General features: G+C 57.4%; 10 protein-coding genes across 10 annotated transcripts; 3 read left to right on the top strand and 7 right to left on the bottom strand.

The window, feature by feature from the left end:
• Positions 1 to 171: 171 nt before the first annotated feature.
• On the bottom strand, positions 172 to 1,748 carry TRAVEDRAFT_111924 (glycoside hydrolase; the record flags this gene model as incomplete). The annotated part of the gene is made up of 9 exons (XM_008035035.1): positions 172 to 288; positions 356 to 515; positions 571 to 755; positions 814 to 865; positions 917 to 948; positions 1,013 to 1,237; positions 1,300 to 1,431; positions 1,488 to 1,554; positions 1,615 to 1,748. 9 exons carry the CDS (start codon positions 1,746 to 1,748, stop codon positions 172 to 174), a joined length of 1,104 nt encoding a protein of 367 aa, XP_008033226.1.
• A 931-nt stretch (positions 1,749 to 2,679) lies between these two features.
• Positions 2,680 to 3,831, top strand: TRAVEDRAFT_25971 (NAD-P-binding protein). Its single transcript, XM_008033700.1, has 4 exons — positions 2,680 to 3,405; positions 3,460 to 3,491; positions 3,546 to 3,670; positions 3,746 to 3,831. Exon 1 carries the CDS (start codon positions 2,738 to 2,740, stop codon positions 3,398 to 3,400), a length of 663 nt encoding a protein of 220 aa, XP_008031891.1. The 5' UTR covers positions 2,680 to 2,737; the 3' UTR covers positions 3,401 to 3,405; positions 3,460 to 3,491; positions 3,546 to 3,670; positions 3,746 to 3,831.
• A 1,027-nt stretch (positions 3,832 to 4,858) lies between these two features.
• On the bottom strand, positions 4,859 to 5,307 carry TRAVEDRAFT_42407 (uncharacterized protein; the record flags this gene model as incomplete). The annotated part of the gene is made up of 4 exons (XM_008034038.1): positions 4,859 to 4,927; positions 4,982 to 5,053; positions 5,106 to 5,192; positions 5,251 to 5,307. The coding sequence occupies 4 exons, from the start codon at positions 5,305 to 5,307 to the stop codon at positions 4,859 to 4,861; spliced, it is 285 nt and encodes a 94-aa protein (XP_008032229.1).
• Positions 5,308 to 6,361: 1,054 nt separating this feature from the next.
• TRAVEDRAFT_55757 (ATP11-domain-containing protein) lies at positions 6,362 to 7,772 on the bottom strand. The gene is made up of 4 exons (XM_008034223.1): positions 7,594 to 7,772; positions 7,340 to 7,541; positions 6,477 to 7,287; positions 6,362 to 6,421 (listed from the first exon to the last, which is right to left on the bottom strand). The coding sequence occupies exons 1-3, from the start codon at positions 7,746 to 7,748 to the stop codon at positions 6,586 to 6,588; spliced, it is 1,059 nt and encodes a 352-aa protein (XP_008032414.1). The 5' UTR covers positions 7,749 to 7,772; the 3' UTR covers positions 6,362 to 6,421; positions 6,477 to 6,585.
• Positions 7,773 to 8,289: 517 nt separating this feature from the next.
• Positions 8,290 to 9,838, top strand: TRAVEDRAFT_110431 (uncharacterized protein; the record flags this gene model as incomplete). Its single annotated transcript, XM_008035034.1, has 5 exons — positions 8,290 to 9,060; positions 9,125 to 9,315; positions 9,383 to 9,530; positions 9,592 to 9,644; positions 9,697 to 9,838. 5 exons carry the CDS (start codon positions 8,290 to 8,292, stop codon positions 9,836 to 9,838), a joined length of 1,305 nt encoding a protein of 434 aa, XP_008033225.1.
• A 424-nt stretch (positions 9,839 to 10,262) lies between these two features.
• TRAVEDRAFT_109386 (WD40 repeat-like protein) lies at positions 10,263 to 12,787 on the bottom strand (the record flags this gene model as incomplete). Its single annotated transcript, XM_008035033.1, has 9 exons — positions 10,263 to 10,400; positions 10,568 to 10,684; positions 10,745 to 10,854; positions 10,918 to 11,212; positions 11,274 to 11,729; positions 11,779 to 11,834; positions 11,886 to 11,990; positions 12,043 to 12,166; positions 12,218 to 12,787. The coding sequence occupies 9 exons, from the start codon at positions 12,785 to 12,787 to the stop codon at positions 10,263 to 10,265; spliced, it is 1,971 nt and encodes a 656-aa protein (XP_008033224.1).
• Positions 12,788 to 13,576: 789 nt separating this feature from the next.
• TRAVEDRAFT_109170 (uncharacterized protein) lies at positions 13,577 to 14,367 on the bottom strand (the record flags this gene model as incomplete). The annotated part of the gene is made up of 2 exons (XM_008035032.1): positions 13,577 to 14,213; positions 14,264 to 14,367. Coding segments are annotated over 2 exons (741 nt in total), but the record flags the coding sequence as incomplete, so codon positions are not given.
• Positions 14,368 to 14,626: 259 nt separating this feature from the next.
• Positions 14,627 to 15,782, top strand: TRAVEDRAFT_68660 (HSP20-like chaperone). Its single transcript, XM_008035031.1, has 5 exons — positions 14,627 to 14,740; positions 14,822 to 14,922; positions 14,980 to 15,049; positions 15,106 to 15,450; positions 15,513 to 15,782. Exons 1-5 carry the CDS (start codon positions 14,681 to 14,683, stop codon positions 15,645 to 15,647), a joined length of 711 nt encoding a protein of 236 aa, XP_008033222.1. The 5' UTR covers positions 14,627 to 14,680; the 3' UTR covers positions 15,648 to 15,782.
• A 153-nt stretch (positions 15,783 to 15,935) lies between these two features.
• On the bottom strand, positions 15,936 to 17,103 carry TRAVEDRAFT_42402 (uncharacterized protein; the record flags this gene model as incomplete). The annotated part of the gene is made up of 5 exons (XM_008034037.1): positions 15,936 to 16,486; positions 16,547 to 16,621; positions 16,683 to 16,774; positions 16,839 to 16,879; positions 16,930 to 17,103. The coding sequence occupies 5 exons, from the start codon at positions 17,101 to 17,103 to the stop codon at positions 15,936 to 15,938; spliced, it is 933 nt and encodes a 310-aa protein (XP_008032228.1).
• A 162-nt stretch (positions 17,104 to 17,265) lies between these two features.
• TRAVEDRAFT_68659 (uncharacterized protein) lies at positions 17,266 to 18,521 on the bottom strand. Its single transcript, XM_008035030.1, has 5 exons — positions 18,318 to 18,521; positions 18,219 to 18,259; positions 18,063 to 18,154; positions 17,930 to 18,004; positions 17,266 to 17,874 (listed from the first exon to the last, which is right to left on the bottom strand). The coding sequence occupies exons 1-5, from the start codon at positions 18,486 to 18,488 to the stop codon at positions 17,324 to 17,326; spliced, it is 930 nt and encodes a 309-aa protein (XP_008033221.1). The 5' UTR covers positions 18,489 to 18,521; the 3' UTR covers positions 17,266 to 17,323.
• Between the last annotated feature and the right edge of the window lie 353 nt (positions 18,522 to 18,874).

The following is an 18,874-nucleotide window of genomic DNA, read 5'->3' as shown; positions in this document are numbered from 1 at the left end:
CGGCCTGTGTATTCGTACCCCCGGCAAGGCATTGTAGTAGTAGACGGCTGGTTACCTGTCTGTATGCTTCTCGAGCCCTCGAATATATGGGAGCACATGTCCCATCTTTGTGCGGCGAACATTCGGTGATGCATAATACATGCTGAACGGACCGGGACAAGCGATACCACCTCAAAGGAGGAACTCGGAGAAATCGAAGGCACCCGGGGCCTGGAGTGCTTGCTTGGCGAGACCCTGCAGGGTGCTCCAGGACGGATCGCCAATCCCGATCTCGTAGTCCGAGCCGTCCTAGACACAGCCTCATTCAGCACGACGGAGAAAACAGGTAAGCGGCTTGACACAAAATGTAACATACGTGTGGGTCCGTATTGGGGATGACTTCCCAGTACAGCCAGGCAAGTCCCGCGCCGGTGATAGCATTGGCAAAGTTCCGTATGTTCGTGTTGCGCGCGTCGGTCGACAGAGCGTCTCCGTTCGGACAGTTGTTATTCGCGGTGTCAAAGAAGCACGCGCCCCTGGATGTTTGCACTGTGTCAGTGTTAGCCAAGACATGAATGTCTGCTTGCTGACCATTCTTCCATTATCAGTTTCTTCCCTGAAGCCTGAGCCTGCTGGACGAACGGCTGGAGAGCGGACGTCTGCAGGTCCCCGACGCCATAGGCGTGGATGGAAATGAGGTCGAGCGCGGCGCAGCTCAACCAGTCAGGCTGGACGGACTCCGTGAGGAATGATTCGCCGCCCGTCATGACAAGAATCTGTTATGATGCGGGTCGGTTACATTTGTAGTCGACATAGAAGACAATATATGCTTACCCCGCTATTGTCTCCGAGCTGGCCACGGATGGTCTGTGCACGGTCGCATTGCCTTCGTGCGGGTGTAAACAAGCGTGGAATACTAGGGAGTAAGGTCACGTACCATTGCTGATGATCTTGGATATATTCCTGTCCCTAAACAACAGCGTACGGAGCATTCAGGACGTGAATTCGTTTGAACGACTGCATGAATACGCACCTTGCCGATCATCGCCTCATTCTCTGCCTCGAAGCCAAAGATATACTCGTTCAACTCCTTCCATGGCTTTCCCAAAGTCGTGTGGACGTGGTTGAGGATATGCACAAGCCGCGCGTCGAAGGCCTGCTGGGGGAAGGCTTGTTCATAAAAGAATCCGGTACCGAATTCTGCACCATACACATCCCCAGCCTGCAGCGCGTTGAAACTGTGCATGGTGATAATGAGCTGGGGGCGCAGTCAGCGTTAAACGTTTATACATGTGACGGGAACTGGTAGATGAAACCTACCTTGATGCCATGTGCATTAGCATCGATCATGAAGTCGTCGAGGCGTTCGAGGACAGTGTCGTTGTAGCACGAGGCGTCACCGTTGCAGATGGTGCTTGGCTCTAGGTCAGGAAAAGGGTCGATATCTGTGCCCTGCATGCCAAAATTTCAGTATTCCTACCAAACCACGGGAAGAGGGAGGATTCTACCTTTTGGGTAAATGATTGACCATCCAGCCACACACGGAGGACTTTCATGCCTGCACTTTGCAAACCGCTGTATGCAAGCATCAGTCGCTATTCCGTTTTTGGATATAAAGGCCACCGTGCCACCAACTTTAATAGCGTAGTACGTGTATCCGCACGTAGCCCAGCCGCATAGTACAGGTTGGAGCCTGCGAAGGCATTCGCTGCTGCAACCGAATGCAGTGATAGGGGGAGGAAGAGGGCGAGAAAAGAAATAGGGCGCATTGTCGTCGTGGATTGCAGACACAATGCTTTCCGGACTTGATCTCTTATACACGCCATAGGCGCGACATCGGCTGCCGTCACTAGATGCGAGCTTGAACGACGTGCGCGCCGTCATGAGAGCGCGAGGCTGTGGAGCTGCTCTCTCGAAGCGTTGTCAATCTCTCCGACAGGTTGTAGATCATCATTTCCGACCACACGAAATCAACGGCAGGTGAACCCGATGCGTTGTGGTCCTCGGCAAAGGTTCGGATGAGCGCACAATGTCGGTGGTGGCAGTGCGAAGCCTGAGAAGGTTTGAAATATCCTGGACGTCGTGCTGTCAGACGGTAGCTAATCAATTCGCTAGCGATTCACAAACCTTGAGTTTTAACACATGCAATACATGGCTCAACTGCCACTCACCGGTAGCGTGGCATCGGTGTACCGCTGCTCGGTGTTCCCACAACGAGTGGTCACCTCGTGGATAGAAGCAACGTTTCCTGTGTTTTGGATGCTAAATACAGCATCCGTCCGGCGCTCTGGATCTATAGCTGTACGCCGAGTGTGAGCTACATATATCCTTAAGGACGTACACCGTCAGGTCATCATCTGACGGAGTAACCGACTTCTGAACAGAGCGTCGGCCCGCCCGGCGAGCCAGTGAGTGGGCGTGTTTGGCGCACAGGTACAACCCGAGCGGTTGTTTCAGTACGCCGGGTGCAAGGGGGATTGGTTGCATTTTGATCTTGTGAAGAATGAGCTTCAGAGTGCAAAATGACCGTTGCGGATGTACCGCAGAACGTCGAAGAGCGTCGTGGTGGTGCAAGAACGAATCACGGTGTAAATCCGCATATGGGAATTAGCCGCCCTTATATGGTAGTCGATCACAGGGCGATTGGCGCCCATCGTACGGGCGGCTGACGGTGCTGGCCGCTCTTTCTGCACCCACCATCGCGTCGTAGTCTCGCGGCCAACTTCTGCAGCTACCTTCAGTTGTACACCTTTGCACTATGCGGCTTTTGATCTTGGGTGGAACAGGGCCGTGTGGTCTCCAGCTCATCGAGCAGGCTCTTGCACTGAATCATACCCTCGTCCTCTACCTTCGCTCGCCTCAGAAACTTCCGGAAGCCATCACCAAAAACCCAGCGGTTCATGTAGTCGAAGGACAGCTCACAGACAAAGAGAAACTTCTAGAGGCTCTGGATGGCGTTCACGCGGTCCTCTCCGCCCTAGGTCCCGCCGTAAAGAATGGCCCATTCCACCCCGGCAACACGCCACTCGCGCAGGCCTATGTCTTGCTCATCGACGTCATGAAGCAGCGCAACGTGAAGCGGCTGCTTCTGCTTGGCACGGCGAGCATGAAGGACGAGCACGACAAGTTCAGCGTTCAGTTTACCGTGCTCGTCAGCGGCGTAGCGCTCTTCGCACACAACGCTTACAAGGACGTCGTCGCTATCGGCCAGACCGTCAGGGGCGCGGAGGAGGACCTCATCTGGACCATTGCCCGTGTTCCGATTCTGACAGAGAAGCCGGAAAAGGATTTTGTCGCGGGATACGTGGGCGACGGCAAGATTGGCACGAGGCTCTCGCGCGCGGCTTTTGCGGCCTTCATGCTCAAGGAGCTCGAGACCAATGAATGGTGCCGAAAGGCGCCGTTGATATCATCTCCGTGAACTCGGTGAGCAATGTCATCCTGTGGTACTACGGAGAGCTAAATGGATCGCTGTCTCAGAAATCAAACCACATATAGATGTTTCGTGAGTGGTAGGCGTTCCTGCTGACTCGTAATGGCTTCGTATACTAACTTTGGTAATCTAGTCGTATATGGACTTGCTGGACGGCCACTCTGTTTCTGTCTCCAAATGTATCATGGCCCACCACAAGAAATGTATATCAGACTGCCCCGTGCGCTTGAAAGGGACACACTATAAAGTTTGCAAATGGTGAGTGTGGTCTCCTGACTGCTTCCGTGTCGCGCCCATGACTTATCGCGCTTCCCCGGCGGGTGATGGTAACAGAATACTGTACACAAAGGACCACTCTTGCTCCGCGGCCCGCCGATGGCGCAGTGCAGACTGGAAACCTTCTATCCTTCCATTCATTCTATGTGCCTGAGGGGAGGAGCAGGTGGGGAGCGCATCAGCCAAGAGCCTCTCTCCCCCCCTCCAGGGAGCTTAATCTGGATTCATGTCCGTCCCAACCAAAGGCGCGGGTCTGGATCTGAGCCTAAGTCTCCACGGCCGCCTCCTCATTCTAAATGTTCCTCTCTTCCTCCGCGCCTAGTCTCTAAGGCTATCAATACAACTCAGCTGTCTTTCCGCAACACTCGCAGTCCCCCTCTGATTTGATAGCAACAGAACGGCCGCAATTTTGCGATCACGCCCGGTCCCGCCCGGCGGATCGCAGCCAGAACTGCGAAAAGCTGAGTGGTCGCATCGATGAACCATGTACGTCCATCTTGGAGGACACCCCGAACGGTACGTCAAACACACTTCGCGGCCCGCGCACCACCCTTTTCGAACCCAGACCCTTGTCGTCGGCTCCCCGGGCTCCGATCCCATGGGCCTGGTGAGGAAATAGACCGGATGCCGTGTACGTACAGCCTATGTATACCACGCAGTCCATCTTCTATCTCCATGCCCTGCGGGTGATCGCCATGTACGTTCGGTCGCTGCACGTTCCCGCTCGCTGCCATCGACAGGCGCGGCTGCTCCCTTCCCTGGCCAGGCCTCTGGAGTCTGCTGCATCTTCGTAGTGCTCAGCGCTCACCCGCCGCCCCTGCCGTGCCTCCGGCGGCGTTTGACGGGCTGAGAAACGCACGGCGCGCGATTGGTGCGTCTGAGCTTACCCCGCGGACCAATCTCATTGGCGAGCGGACGTCCGCGCGCCACGAGTGCTATTGAACGCCGGAAGCACGGGCGGCATTCAGTTCGCCACGGCACGCGGCCTTCTGCGGACAGCTGAGCAATATGGAAAGCATGTCTTCCGCTCGGCACGTATCATGGCAAGGGCAATGAACGCGGGGCGATAGGATACGAATACACGGTATATCGTACAAGTGAAGGCGGATACATGGCAAGAAGGTCATTAAAACGAGGGTATGTGGCTGGGGTGGGGGCGCGCGTGTAAGTTTACCGCCGCGAGCGGCGGTTCTTTTTGGGCTTGCCCCAAGCCAAGTTGTCATCGTCCACTTCCTCCGCCTACGTCGGTGGTGAGTGGCCGATCATACTGCGTATGCGGAGAGGGTTGCTCACATAATCTGATGCGCTCGACTGCGAGCTGGACGAGAGGAAGGTAGGGTAGCGCCGTGTGGGCGAGACACCAGGCTGGGAAGGTAGGTGAGCGTCATGCATGGGGATTGGACAGGGCGCGACGTACGATGGCAACGTACGAAACCGGCGAGTCGCACTCACTCCGCACAGGGGACTGCGGAGACGGCGGCGCCGACGACGTGTCTATTGACAACTGTGCGCAACGTGGTTAGAAGAGCTCGTACTACAGCGCAGGCAGGAGAGATGCGCACCTTGGACGACGTCTTCGACGACTTGAAGAAGGACGAGATGGAGAGTCGGCGTGACATTGTGTATGAAAGGGTAGTGAGCGTGAGGAGCTATGTGAAGTCTGCAATCGTGTTGAGGAAGCAGATGGTCCGACAGTGGGGGTATAGAGTCGCACAGTGGGCCAAGGAGAGAACCCTGGCGAGTGCCGCTTCTTATAGCAAGCAGAACGTAGAGCAAACAGGTGCTGATTCGACTCCATCTGGAGCGCGCGCGCATGCCATATGCAAACGGCATGCAATAAACAGGTACGCCGGTTGACCCATCAGGCCGACTCGGATCGCCCGCCGAGGCGTCGAGGGCACCAGGAGAGGAAGATGCGCCCCGTGGCCGCGGCCCCTGCGCCATATGCGCGCGCAGCCAGCTTCCGTGCAGAAGATCGAAGCGTCTCCCGAGTGCCACACAGGCCTGGGAGACAGAATTTTAACTCTCGTGCGGGGACCCCGCGCGTCCTGCCCATCAAACACCGGTGACGATGCTCGAACAGGCGGGTCGTTCACACACCCCTATTTTTGTACCGCCCAGGCGCGTGACGGCGTAAGGGCGGTACGCGACGAACTAGTTGAGCTGCCGCGGCTGTAGAGATCGGAGCCTGTTGTTTCAGAGAAAGCACATCGAGATAGGCCGGATGAGGTCTCTTCCAGGAGCGTTCTGTCCGGGAGCAAACAAACGTGAGACTCTCCAAGGGGGCCCACCGGCGAAGGGAGACGCCAATTTGCGACTGCCATCGCACAATGTGCAAAAATCGGAGGTCTGATGCTTCCTAGGGAGAGCGCACAAGTGTCATGCAGAGACGTGGCAAGCCCATACGGACCGACGATATCGGTAACGCCATGCAAGCGGGGTCGCATGATCACCGCGTCCCGTGGCCGGCGGAGGGCTATGAGCGCAGCGCGAGACACATGGCGTCTGCAAGCGAGGAAGGAAGGGTCGCTACTTGCGAAAGTGAGCTCGTGGCTAAGCGAGCTGCGAGGTCGGAGATCCACTGCTGGTCGATTGATCGAGGCGCGCCATCTTACAGTACATCACGTACTTGGCAGCGCGTCCAAAGAGCGTTCGATCAATGTTGGCGGTGCAGGAGCGAGCGGAGTGCATGAGGCCAATGACAGCTTTTCGATGGATATCTAGACGACCAACCTGCCATGAATGTCGACCAGTTAGGACAGCTCATGGAGACAGGGAATCCACTGACCGTTCTATCTATGTGACTGCGGACTCTGTAGAGTCGTACCGCCGGTTGAGCGTCCGTTCCCCATTCGCGAGGGTAATCGGAGTTGACGCGAGTCCGATTGCAGACCCGGTCATGCCGCGAAGTCCGTATGTTTCAGGAGCTCTTCCCATTTGAACTCAGCGGGAGTTTCGTGAAACGCTTTCAAAAGCGCAGCGCGTGCTTCTGATCCTTCGCTCCAGAGGTAAAATCTCTGCACGTGCACAGCGAGGAGTTGCGCATCCTGCTGGCTCAGCATGTAGCGTCCGTTGTCCTCCCCAGCTCCCACGTTGGGCGACGACGCCGTCGACGGCGTGATTTCTCCACGGAGCAGCACTAGTCCGTGCGTCTTCGCGAGATCGGTGTAATGTGTGACCACGAGGTAGGGAGTGGCGAATGACGTCCGCTGCTTGTATTCTTGGAGCGGCGTGAAGAGGATGGTGGAAGTTTGCGGATTTGAAGAGGGTTTGGGACGCGCAAAGATGTCCGCGCTGGTAGAGGGCTCCTGCGGAGAGCCATGGAAGCCCCACTCCATTAGGTAGAACTCATACGCCGGCTGTGTGGATCCCTCTTCGAGTTGCGCGTTTGCCCGGGGCACTGGAATCACGAATCTCGGGTGCTTCGTAGCAACCTCCAACATTTTCTCGTATGTCTCGACGGGGAGCGCGGCGCACAGATAGCCCCGACCTGTACCTCCGGAGCGAGAAGCGTGGTAGGCACGCCATAGTACAGATATCTGCTCAGGCGTATGGGGTGCCTGCAGGATCTTCTCTATGTTGAATATGCTGGAGAGTGCCTAGCGGTGCGCTGTTAGCCTTCTTTTGCTATATTTAAGGACCGGTACGTACCTTGACAGGGGAGCTATCCTTGCGAGCAGCGCTGACAGAGGGAGGGAGTGTGGCCGACGACGCGTCAGGTGAAGACTTGGCTGGAAGAGGACTCTCCGACGTTCCTGAGGTCCTACTGCTCTCCTCCTTTGCTTTCTGCAACCGACGCTGCCGTTCTTGCTCCTTCAGCTCTGCGCGCAGTTGTTCCACGCTCTTTCCCCGTCTACATCACAGTGTGAGGGTCTGGAAGATACAAAACCCACGCTGGTACGCACTCTTGAGCTCTCCGTCGCAGTTTCTCCGCGTATTTCTCCTCATAGTTGACCTGGGGAGACACAAGCCCAGCATCGCGAGAGACCGAAGAAAGCGAGAAGGTCCGTAGAGCAGTCCTGCTGCGAAAAGCTAGCGAAAGAGCGCGTCTGGAGAGCATCAGGCAGAGTCGGACGAAGCCAAGGTGTGGCAGTCGCAGCGACGGCAAGCGCCGGGGGACACGGTGATATCGAAGCGCCCGTATGTCTCGATGAGGATCATTCTCTGCTGCAAAAGGCAATTGCCGCCTCTTGCTTTCTGACCACCACCTGCCTGAAGCTGCACTGCTCATTCCGCATTCTCGACGACCTCTCTCCTTCGTATCGTTTTGAAATCCTAAGCTTCTGGAATTTTTTGATAGACTGGCTCAGATGGCTTCTCTGGGGTTGAGAATGATTCAGTTCTGTCTCGGCGTATACATCTTTGCAGCAGTGGTTTACACGACCCATTTCTACGTACTGTCACCACTCGCTGGAACCTTCTGGTCTTGGGGAAAATCTGGAAACACCAACAAGTCCGCTCGACCACTGGGAGCGACTGCACGGCGACATCTGTCTATGCTCTCGGACTCGCATGAGATCCACATGGATCTCGACCGCGCTCATTCTCTGGACGACAATCACTGGACCGACGCTTGGCCGGCTGGATATGCTTCGCCCGAGATGGTCCGCCTACAACTTTCTGGCGGCTCTCAGAGGCCGGTGAACACTGGGTACGCCGTGCGGGAAGAGACCCTGCTCTCCAAGGCGTTCTCCGACGCTATGCACCCGACGCGCATCATCCCGTTCTACTTTCAGGCAGCTGGAGCCGCCGACGCCGACGACGTTACTATCACCACTCTGGTCACAAGCAACAGATTCCGCGTCTTCAAACAGCTCGTTGAACGCTACCGGGGCCCTATCTCTGTCACGATCCATATTCCGCTTCCGCTACACTCTACGTTCTCGTCTCTCAAGCCGGACCACCCTTCTAGAATTGCCTTGAACAACCTTCATGCGCTATATGCGTCCTCCCCGCTTTTCGCCGAGCATGTCGACGTCCACCTGGCGCTCTCGCCCTTCACTAGCGCCCTCTCCGGTGGGAACGCGGCGAGCCCAGAGGGCGAAGGCGGCCGACAGTTCAATGTCTGGCGAAACGCTGCCCGCCTCTTCGCACGGACCGAATTCGTCATGATGCTCGACGTCGACTTCGCTGTCTGCACAGACTGGCGCGGAGCCGTTCGAGACGCGCTTCGCGCGGCGGCCTCTCCCCAAATCCGTCACGCCGCTCGCACCCCACGGAGCCCTCGAAACGATATTATTAGCGCCAACACGATGCAGAAGCTCCGCGACGGGACCGCGGCCCTCGTTGTCCCTGCCTTCGAGTACGTGAAGCAGGAAGAGGGCGTCGACCAGCGCACCTTCCCAGCGGACAAGCAGGCACGTCCTTCCTCCGTCCCTTGCCTGACTCCGCCGCTCCAGCTACCGAAGTCTAATCAGTAACGTCCATTGCTCCTAGGCCCTTCTGCGCCTGACGCAGGCCACTCCGCCTGTCATCGCGTCGTTCCATGCGTCATGGGCCCCTGGGCACAACAGCACCGATTACGAGAAGTACTATACGATCCCGCCCGGCTCACACGCGGTATACAAGGTCGAGCAATATCAGAGCGCGTACGAGCCGTACGTTATCACCAGCAAGCGCGTCAGCTGGTGCGCACCCCCTCCGTGAAGCATAATGCATCCGTGCGCCTTCTGACGGCGGCCGGATTGCCGACAGGTGCGACGAACGATTCGCCGGGTACGGCGGGAACAAGGCCGCCTGCCTATTCGAGCTGTACCTCAGCGGCGTCTCGTTCTACGTTCTCTCCGACCACTTCCTCATCCACCAGAGCCATAAATACGAGGAAGAGGCCAGGCGGGAGGAGGTGCGCGCCGCCATGGTCTCCGTTATCCTCTTTGGGCAATCATAACGCAATCTTTTCTTAGCGCAAGTCGAACCGCAAATTATACTCCGACTTCAAAGAAGAGTCCTGTCTGAGGTGCGTGGTACCGTGTGCGGGCGGGGTGTCTTCTCTGATTGCGGAGCCGCAGGTATCTCCACCGGTACTACCGCGAGGGCGCGTTGCGCTCAGATCGCGCTGCCAACGCGAGAGAAGAGTGCAAGAAAATCAAGAACATAGCCAAAACGGTGTCACAGGTAGCATCGATTTGCATCTCCACCAACTCGCAGTGACTTCATCCCAGGCACAGCTGATCAATGGGTGAAATCACGCGGGCCTTTGCAAATGACCACTTGCCAGCACGGACAGGCAGAGCACTCGGTGCCGGGGTGCGACTTCGTCGGCAGGGCATCTGGTAGCACGCGGCCGCGCGGGAACGGGGGAAGCGGACAAGGCTGGTTAAGGCTTAATCAACTGTACTGTATGTGCAACGTATATTACACTTGACTTCGCATTACGCTTTCCCTCCGAAGCGGACTCTAAGAAAGCACGAACCATAAAAGCACCGGCGCGGTCCGGGTGGGGCCCGCCCGCGGCGCGCGTCAGCAACGACGGTACACCCAACAGGCCCACCTCGGCGAACCCGCGTTCTGTTCCCCGGGCGCGGCGACTTCAGTGTGCGCGCCGTGGGGCGGCGGTCGTAGTAGAACCGCAGCATCACAGCGCCCAGATTTTGACGACCGAGTCCCGCCCGCCCGAGACCATGTACCGGTCCATGTACCGCAGCCGCTCGACGGGCCTGGTGTGTCCGTTCGTGAGGAGCGTTGATTGCTGCATGCTGGTCCGGTTGTATATCTGGGAACGAACGCAATCAGCACCGTGCGGCGGCCGTAGAGTTACGTGACATAGAACATGGCAGAACAGAAGGCAAGCAAGCGATACCCATGGGCGCGGTGATAACCCAGAAAGGAACCCAACAGCAAAAACATGCAGGGCAGGGTGCACATAGGGAATTGCCGTACCTTGACGCCGTTCTCGCCCGTCGCGGCTACGATCTTGCGCGTGTCGAACTGCAGCGCAGTGACGGCATGGTCGTACTTGAGCGTCTCAAAGATACCGCCCGTGCGCATATCCCAGATCTGCAAGTGGATATATGAGCATCCGTCGCGAGGCACACGATAAAATGGTGGGAAGCGTACGCGGATGGACTTGTCGAGACTGCCGGTGACAATGTGCAGCTCGTCGAACTGCAGGCAGGTGACAGGCCCGGTGTGGCCGTGAAGCGTGCGGTGCGGCTGTCCAGTACGCACTGATCCCCGTCGTCAGTCATCATGTTCTCTGTTCTCCAGGGACAGGCGAGGTGAAGACTCACTATCCCACATCCTGACCACCCCATCGCCGCTGCCGCTCACCAAACCATAGCCCCAGAACTGTACTGCCCCGACGAAATCCTGGTACATTTCCCATGACCCGTCCGCGTATGGTGGTGTCGGGACCGCGAACGTGCCTGCAGCAGCAGCCGCACCGGGGAAGAGATGGCCGGGCAATGCAGATCCGGGCGCCGCCGTTGGAGGATGCGAGATAGCCCACAAGATGTCCATGGTCATGACACACTGCCCGGTGGCGAGGTCCCACTGCCGCATAGTCTTGTCGGATGCACCGGTGACCTGCGTAGACGGCCATGGTAAGAGGGCGTACACGGAGAGTCGAGGACAGGAATGAGCTCACCAAGCACTCGTCCTCGAAGTACATCGCAGTGACCGCCTTTGAATGCCCCTCAAGCACCCGCATACACGCGCCCTCCCTCTCCGCAACGCTGGACGGCCGACTGCTCTCCCCATCGCGGATCCCGTTCGCTTTCCGCTCGCTGCCCTCCGTACTCTCGTCCTCTTCCGCGATCTCACTCAGGCTCAGCATCTCCCCTGACTCCCACTCCTCGTCTTCGTCCACTCGTCGTAGGTCCCATACGCGAACCGTGCCGTCTTCGCTTCCAGTGAGACAGATTTGGTCTTCGACTTGGACGCACTTGACTGTCCCGCGGTGCCCTCGTAGACGCCCGATTTCCTCCCCTGTGAGCAGATCCCACACCCGTGGCTGGGCATCCTCCTGGCTAGCACTGACAAGTGTCCCGTATGGTTCGGAAAAGTCTAGGGCGGTGATAGGTGTTGTATGACTCTCAAGGACCTATTAAGAGGTTAGCCATCGTGAAGTCCGGATGAATGACGTCACCCACCATGAAAGCCACGCCTGGTGGTAGCTCATCGTGCTCTGACGGCAAAAACGCGGGCCCTGGGAAACGTTGAGCCTAACATAATTGCCGTGGCAGACGACTCATCTTACCTTTCCTTCGTCTTGAACTCAGCGTCGCCTGTGCAGCGCGCGACTGACTTCGCGATGGTTGGCTGGCAGACTCTTCGAGTTCTAGTCGCTCTCGCACACCCTCCACTGCAACAAGTGTTGGAAGAGGCACGTGAAGGCAATGGCAAAAAGCACATACGTTCATCGTCCAACTCTAACTCCTCCTCTTGTAGCCTGAGGAGATCCTGCTCTAGCCTAGCTCGGATGACATCCAATGCCTCCATCTTGTGTGTTATTTCGTCGATCTCATTATTTATGAGGGCCTGTCCCACACGGTCAGGACAGAGTGACCACATGAGATGGATTCGGCATACCCTGCGAACATGAACGTTCTCCTTGTCCCGTTCGATCTCATGGGTCTGGCGTACGAGCTCTTCTGTCCCGAACATCTTCCCTGCACTCAAGCTTTGCCTGCCTTTCCGCTTCGCCTTGACTTTGCGGCCTCGGCCGTTCCGTTCCGATCGCCCGACCATAACCACATCATCCTCACTAGCCACACTTGCGCCATCGTGGTCCTCCTCATCCGCCAACAGTCCTCTTGCGCTCATGCCCAGCTGCTTGAGCCCTAGCCGAGGCGTTTCCACGTTCCGCGTCTGTCTTCTGCGAACGCGACTCTTCTCCGCGCTTGGTATTGTCGCCTTGAAGCCTCGTAGAAGAGAGACATTCTGCGCGACGCCTTCGGGTTCTGGTACCTCCTCTCCCAGGAGCTCCTCCGTCGCCTCCACAATTTGAAGGTCGCGCGACGTAAGGCGGCGTGTGCCAAGTCCTAACCGCAGAGGGGCTCGACCGAGGGTTGCGAAGTCGACTGTCTTGCTACTTGCGCCACCGACGGATGCGCGAGGTCGTCCAGACACGGTTGCCGCATTGAACACGCGAGGGGTCATGATGACCGGGGCCACTGCCACGCTGCCTCAGCATTCGTCCTGCACGAGCAGAAAGCTAGCAAAGAGGAGCACATACGGTCTGAGAATATCTTGGCAGAGTCATGCTTGCGCGAGGTGAAGGGCGAGAGGATCGCCTTGGATACGGCGTCGAGTCTGCTGGAGCCGGACGAGGAGCTACTGGCCTCTGCAAGCGGGTCCAGCGCCGCGCGAGGTTCACGTTTCTTGTCCTTGCTGTTCCCTGAGGACCTGGATGAGAAGGCCATGCCCCGTAGCGGCGGCGTCGGCAGCGACGACGGGAGTGGTGGTGGTGGATGTGGATGAGGCCAAGGAACCTCGTTCTGTCCACTTCGCACCGCGACGCGTCCGAAGCGCCCGATGCTCCCGTTCCACGTGCTACCTCATCACATGACATCCCCGCAAAACCCCGCCGTGCGGGTGCCTGTCGATTCGCGACGCCGAAGCAGGAACAAAACGCGCTCGATGTCGACCGTCAAACAGGAAAACACCATACATATACCTAGTTATGGGCTTTTGAACAAAGGGCTGACGGCGCCGGCTCGGACAAAACCAGCTACCTCGTACATCCCTCTTCATTCCAGAGATGCACCTTCGCGACGATCCGAAAGCAATATACCATCAAGCACCAGCGAGGGAGTGGAAAGATTTTGCGCGTACGAGCTGAAGCGGCGCGCGGATATCGCGACGTATTATGAGAGTAGCGTATGCAGTGCTCAGATACAATACAAATGGATACACAGCTGTATATGACGCCTCCGACGCCCTTGTCCGTCATGATTGGGAGCCCGGCCATCCGAAGTCCAGCACCATCGCGAAGCCGAAACTGCGAAGATCGTATTCGCGTCGGAACCACGGTAGCCGTACGGAAGCTTGTTGAGAATTCGAAGTCTCCTCTCGTTCCTGTGGTGATGGAATGGTGTCGTTCGCCGGCCTTGGGGAAGTTTTGTGAAATGGAGAAGGGCCGAGGAGTTCGAGGAGATTCAGGATGGGGAATCTTCTCCGACGCCGTTTGCGGGATGGAGTGTTCTGCAGTTCGTGGTCGCAGCTCGTACCGTTCGTCCCGGCCTCCCCGTCCGTGCCCTCGCACTGCCGCCTTCTCTCCGCCTCCTTCTCCGTGGCCATGACACTTTCTAGGTTCTCTGCCAGCCGGTTGACGCTCGCTTCCTCCCACTTGGTCAAGTTCGCGGGCGTGAAAGCACCGTTGGAGATGTCGCACCAGCAGTGTTCCTCGATGGGGATCATGGAGGGTATCTTCTCGAGGGGGAGGTCTGGCATTCTGTACCGTAACGCGTCCGCAAAGGTGGTGATGTTTACTGCCCATGGTCGTACGAGCGGCGTGTCAATGGGTACTGGAGGCCAGTAGCAAAGCGAGATGTACATGGTGGACAGCAGCGCCATGCAGTAGAAGCTGATGGAGAACGTCAGTCATTCTTCAAGAATACCAAATAGCGTGCTCACCATGGTCGCGCATGCATGGTGATCGAGAATATCCAGAGTATGAGGTAGAATGGTGATGCAATGGGGAAGGGCAGAAGCAATAGCGGCAGGTACCAGCGCGTGCACCTATCAAACCATAAGACAAACAATCCAAACGTTCAGGAGCATAATATACTCACCACATTGTGGGCACTGGGAGGCTACGAATGACGGAGAGTACGCAACCAGTGGGCGCAGTTGTGGCAGGCGCGCGCGGGGTACGCGCTCGCCACATGGCAGTGACATCGTCCTTTGGCGCCTGTTTACACACCCCGATTTGGATAGACGCGCAGACGTTCTACTCGATTCGAGAGCTTTCGTCGTCTGCGGCAGTCCTTTAGTCCTCGTCCTCGTCCCCATCGTCCCCTACACCACCGCCGATCCAACAATCTACCAAAAATGCCCGCACACCCTGAAATCCTTTGGGCTCAACGCAGTTCCGAGAGCGACGAGAAGAAGGTGCGTCAGTCGCGATTCGCATCTCTGTGCATCTGTTGCGCAATTCAAGTTCGCGGAACTGATCTCTATATGCCGCAATAGAACATCCTCTATGTCACCGTGAACCTCCCTGACATCAAGCCGGAGACGCTCCAGTACGAGCTCACCCCGGCGCACATCTCCTTCAAGGCGAAGGCGGGCAAGTGAGTGCTGCTGAAAATCCGATCGCGACGCGTGCGCGTCCTAACGCGTCTTTTAAGCGCCGACAAGGGCATCGAGGAGAAGGAGTACGAGTTCGCGTTCGACCTGTTCGAGGAGGTCATCCCAGAAGTGCGCAGCCCTCACTTATGTCGCCATCTACCTTGCTAACGGATTCCCAATTGCAGGAGTCGGCGAAAAACCTGACATCGCGCTCGCTCTCCCTGCTCCTCCGCAAGAAGGAGAAGAAGGCCGAGTTCTGGCCGCGCCTCACAAAAGAGAAGGTCCGCACGCAGTTCATCAAGACCGACTTCTCCAAGTGGGTCGATGAGGACGAGCAGGACGGTGACGTTCCCGCCGTCGACGACGAGATGGAGGGCATGGGTGGCATGGGCGGTATGCCTGGCATGGGCGGCATGGGTGGAATGCCCGGTATGGGCGGAATGGGTGGCATGCCCGGCATGGGTGGTATGGGTGGTATGCCCGGCATGCCTGGCGGTATGGGTGGCATGGGTGGCATGGACCTCGAAGCGGTATGTCGTCCCCTCTTGGCTGCTTCAAGGTCGAGCATGGATTTGACTGGATGTTGTCACAGATGCTCAAGTCTATGGGTGGTGGTGGCGCGGGAGGCCTCGGCGACGACGACGAGGCAGGACCTTCCGGCGCGGATGGCGATGACTCGGATGATGATGGCCCCCCGCCGCTCGAGGAGGCCGAGCCCAAAGCATGAACGTAGTAGACGCACTCAAGTAGATGGTCGCCATCATCCGCGTTTGTACGAGAGGGACGCAGTATACTCGGACTGGTGGCTTGTAATGACTCACGCTGATTTACGAAGATGCAAATCTAATCTTGTGCAATATGTACCAGGGCATGCGTTTCAGGAGCCAAGGCTACCACTTCCCGAACTGGTCTGCCATGATTACTGACGATATTTGGCATTCAAGGATGGGGACATCGGTGGTAGACTGCCGCATTCACGAAACACCATATACGCCATCGGACGTCTATCCCAAATTCACAACCTCGTCACCGACCATACCAGCGCATAGAACTTCGCTCCAGGTGCCACGCCCGGCATATCCTTCCAATCACGCCTCTCCGCCTCCTCCCGCAGCTCCGCCTCCACCTTCACCACATCCTTCCCGAAGACCTGCCCCTCCCACATCTCCTTCCAGCTCTCCGCACTGTGGCAGAACATCGGGTTCCCCTGGCGGTGCGGCGGCAACACCTCGTACCGGAAGCCCTTCTCCGGCCGCCCGACATGCCAGCCCAGGATCATCGACCCCCGCACGGGCGAGAGCAGCCCCGCAAGTTTGCGCGCCAGCTGAAGCTGCTTTTCTTCGGAGAAGAGGTGGAAGAAGGCCGACGCGTGGATCGCGGAGACGTGCCCGCGCAGCGGGTTCAGCGAGGTAAGTGTGGACAGCTCCGGGATGGGCCCGTCCGGCGGAGCGCGGAGTGGGGGGACGGATGCGAGATGTGCCGTGTCGAACACGTCCCCTGCTATGAACGGGACTGGGAACGTGGTAGGCGTCGACTTGAAAAACCCGTGGCCCAGCTCCCAGAACTCTGTAGAGGCAAAGGTGAGATGTTCCTGTACAGATCTCGTCTCTACTTCTAGGTACTTACCGGATCGCAGGTCAGAGCCGACGATGTTCTCGATCGGATACCCGTCATAGACGGCCTTTCTAATGTCGTTTCCGACTGCAAACACGTTCAGTTCAGCTTGGACTGCGACTTCGTAAGATCGTGGCTGGCGACTCACAGCAGCACCCGATATCCAAGAGGATGGCACCTTGACGTTCCCTCCCCATGACGAGCAGTCGCTTGTATGCTGGGAGCTGTGATTGCTTTAGTCTGCGAAAGTAAGCATCGTAGTTTTAGGCCCAGACCACTGCACTACCGCAGTTCAGACACTCACTGAAGGAATAGGAACCCGCGTATACATGGATACGGGAAGACCTGCGCCGCATCCATGAGGCGACTTTACGAGGAGCGACGTATGAACGTACGGCATATGCTTCAGCTTGGACACGCAAAAGGTGCTTCCTAAGCTCCTCAGCATCTTGGATGCCGGTTTGCGCCATGAAGAATCCACTCGTCTCCTCGTCCAGCGTGTACAGGTTCTCGTCCAGAGGCAGGGCCCGCGACCTTCCATCCTCATTCTGCACGCCTGTGTCGGCCATATCTCAGAGTGAGACCGGGGGTAAAGCTGTTGCAAGTCCACCGAAGTGTTGCTCTCAAATAGCCCACGCACTTGAAGACGTCTCAATTATAGCTCAGGTGCGCCTCAGTCACTATAGAGTTTCAGCGGCCGATGAGTAACGGTCGGACCCAGCGGCATCTCACGCGTAACTTAACATGGGATTCGCGACAGCTTCATAATCGTACACGGGACCCTCAAGTTCAAAGCCTGGTCACAGACCACACCAAGATGTAGAACTTCGCACCGGGCACAATACCCGGCGCGCCCTCCAGATCCTTCCGCGGCGTCTCGTGCAAAAACGCCTCCACTTTCACCGTCCCCTTCTTGAAGACCTGCCCGTTCCACAGCTCCGTCCAGCTCTCCGGGCTGTGGCAGAACATAGGGGTCTTGCGGTGCGTACTGTGCGTCCCTACCTCGGTGCGGAAGCCCTTCTCCTGCCTCCCGCCGTGCACCCCGAGGATCATGGACCCCGGCTCAGGGGAGAGGAGACCGCCGAGCGCGCGCGCGAGGTAGAACTGCGGCTCCTCGTCGAAGAGGTGGAAGAACGCGGACGCGTGGATCGCGGAGACGTGTCCGCGCAGAGGGTTCAAGGAAGTGAGTGTCGAGAGCTGCGGTCGCGGGGTATCGGGCGGCGCGTAGAACGGAGGTACCGGATCGAGGTGCGCCGGGTTGAACGCGTCTCCAGGAACGAATGGGACAGGAAACGTCTCCGGAGTGCTCTTGAACAGATGGTGCCCCGCCTCCCAAAACTCTACGCCATGGACGACTGTCAGCATAGGTGTAATCGTTGGACGTTTGGGACATACCGGGGTGCAAGTCGGACGCCACAATGTTCTCGATTGGGTACCCGTCATGCACGGCCTTCCTGATGTCGTTACCGACTGTGAGCGAATATGACGGTTCAACTGAAGCACTTATATCGAGCATTTGGATTCTTACAGCAGCATCCGATGTCCAGGAAAATGGCACCCTTGCGGTTCTTGCCGAGTGCGAGGAGCTGCTCGTAGGCTGGCAACCGCCCAAGCTTCAATCTGGGTAGCACCGGCCAGTCAGACGATGTCGCGGTGAGTGAATTAGTCTTCCTATATCACTCACTGAACGAACGCGAATTTGCGTATGCAGTTGTATGGATGAATCTGCGTGAGACCACAATTTAGTACCACCAATTCGGAAAGTTGCAGCTTGCAAACGTACCGCATACGCTTCAGCCTGTGCGGCGAAGATATGCTTCCTGAGCTCCTCCGGGTCCTGTATGCCCGTCTGCTCTCGCATAAATTGGAGCGCCTGGTCGTCAATCGAGTACAAACTCTCATCCAGTGGTCGTGACTGCGGTTTGGGCTCAACGGGGTTGCTTGCGTCGGTCATAGCGTACGTGAAGTGAAGGTGATGTGGATGTGGATGCCGCCCGCGCGTTCCAAGATCTCCAGCCTGACGTCTTTATAGGACCGGCTTGAATTTAGGGTTTCTGCCATGCCCCACTTGGTCCCGCTTACGACACGGGTACTTCCACACATATCCTGCCGGGCCGCAGCGCACAGTCGGGACGGAGATAGGTTAGTGGGAAACCAGGCCGTGTCAAAAATAGCCACATGACAGCCTCGGCCATATCGATGGATATACCAAGCCGCTCATGTCCTCCATTCCGGCCGATACTTGCGTGTTGACCAGTCCGTGTCTTCAGAAATCACTGTGGTCTAATGCGCGTCATTCGAAGACAATACGGGGAACCTATTCACTAACCGTGGTAGGTT

The sequence above is a fragment of the Trametes versicolor genome (genome assembly GCF_000271585.1).
Source record: "Trametes versicolor FP-101664 SS1 unplaced genomic scaffold TRAVEscaffold_1, whole genome shotgun sequence".
NCBI lineage: Eukaryota > Fungi > Basidiomycota > Agaricomycetes > Polyporales > Polyporaceae > Trametes > Trametes versicolor.
The sequence above is the reverse complement of the archived record's forward strand: the minus strand, read 5'-3'. Positions and strand labels throughout refer to the sequence as shown.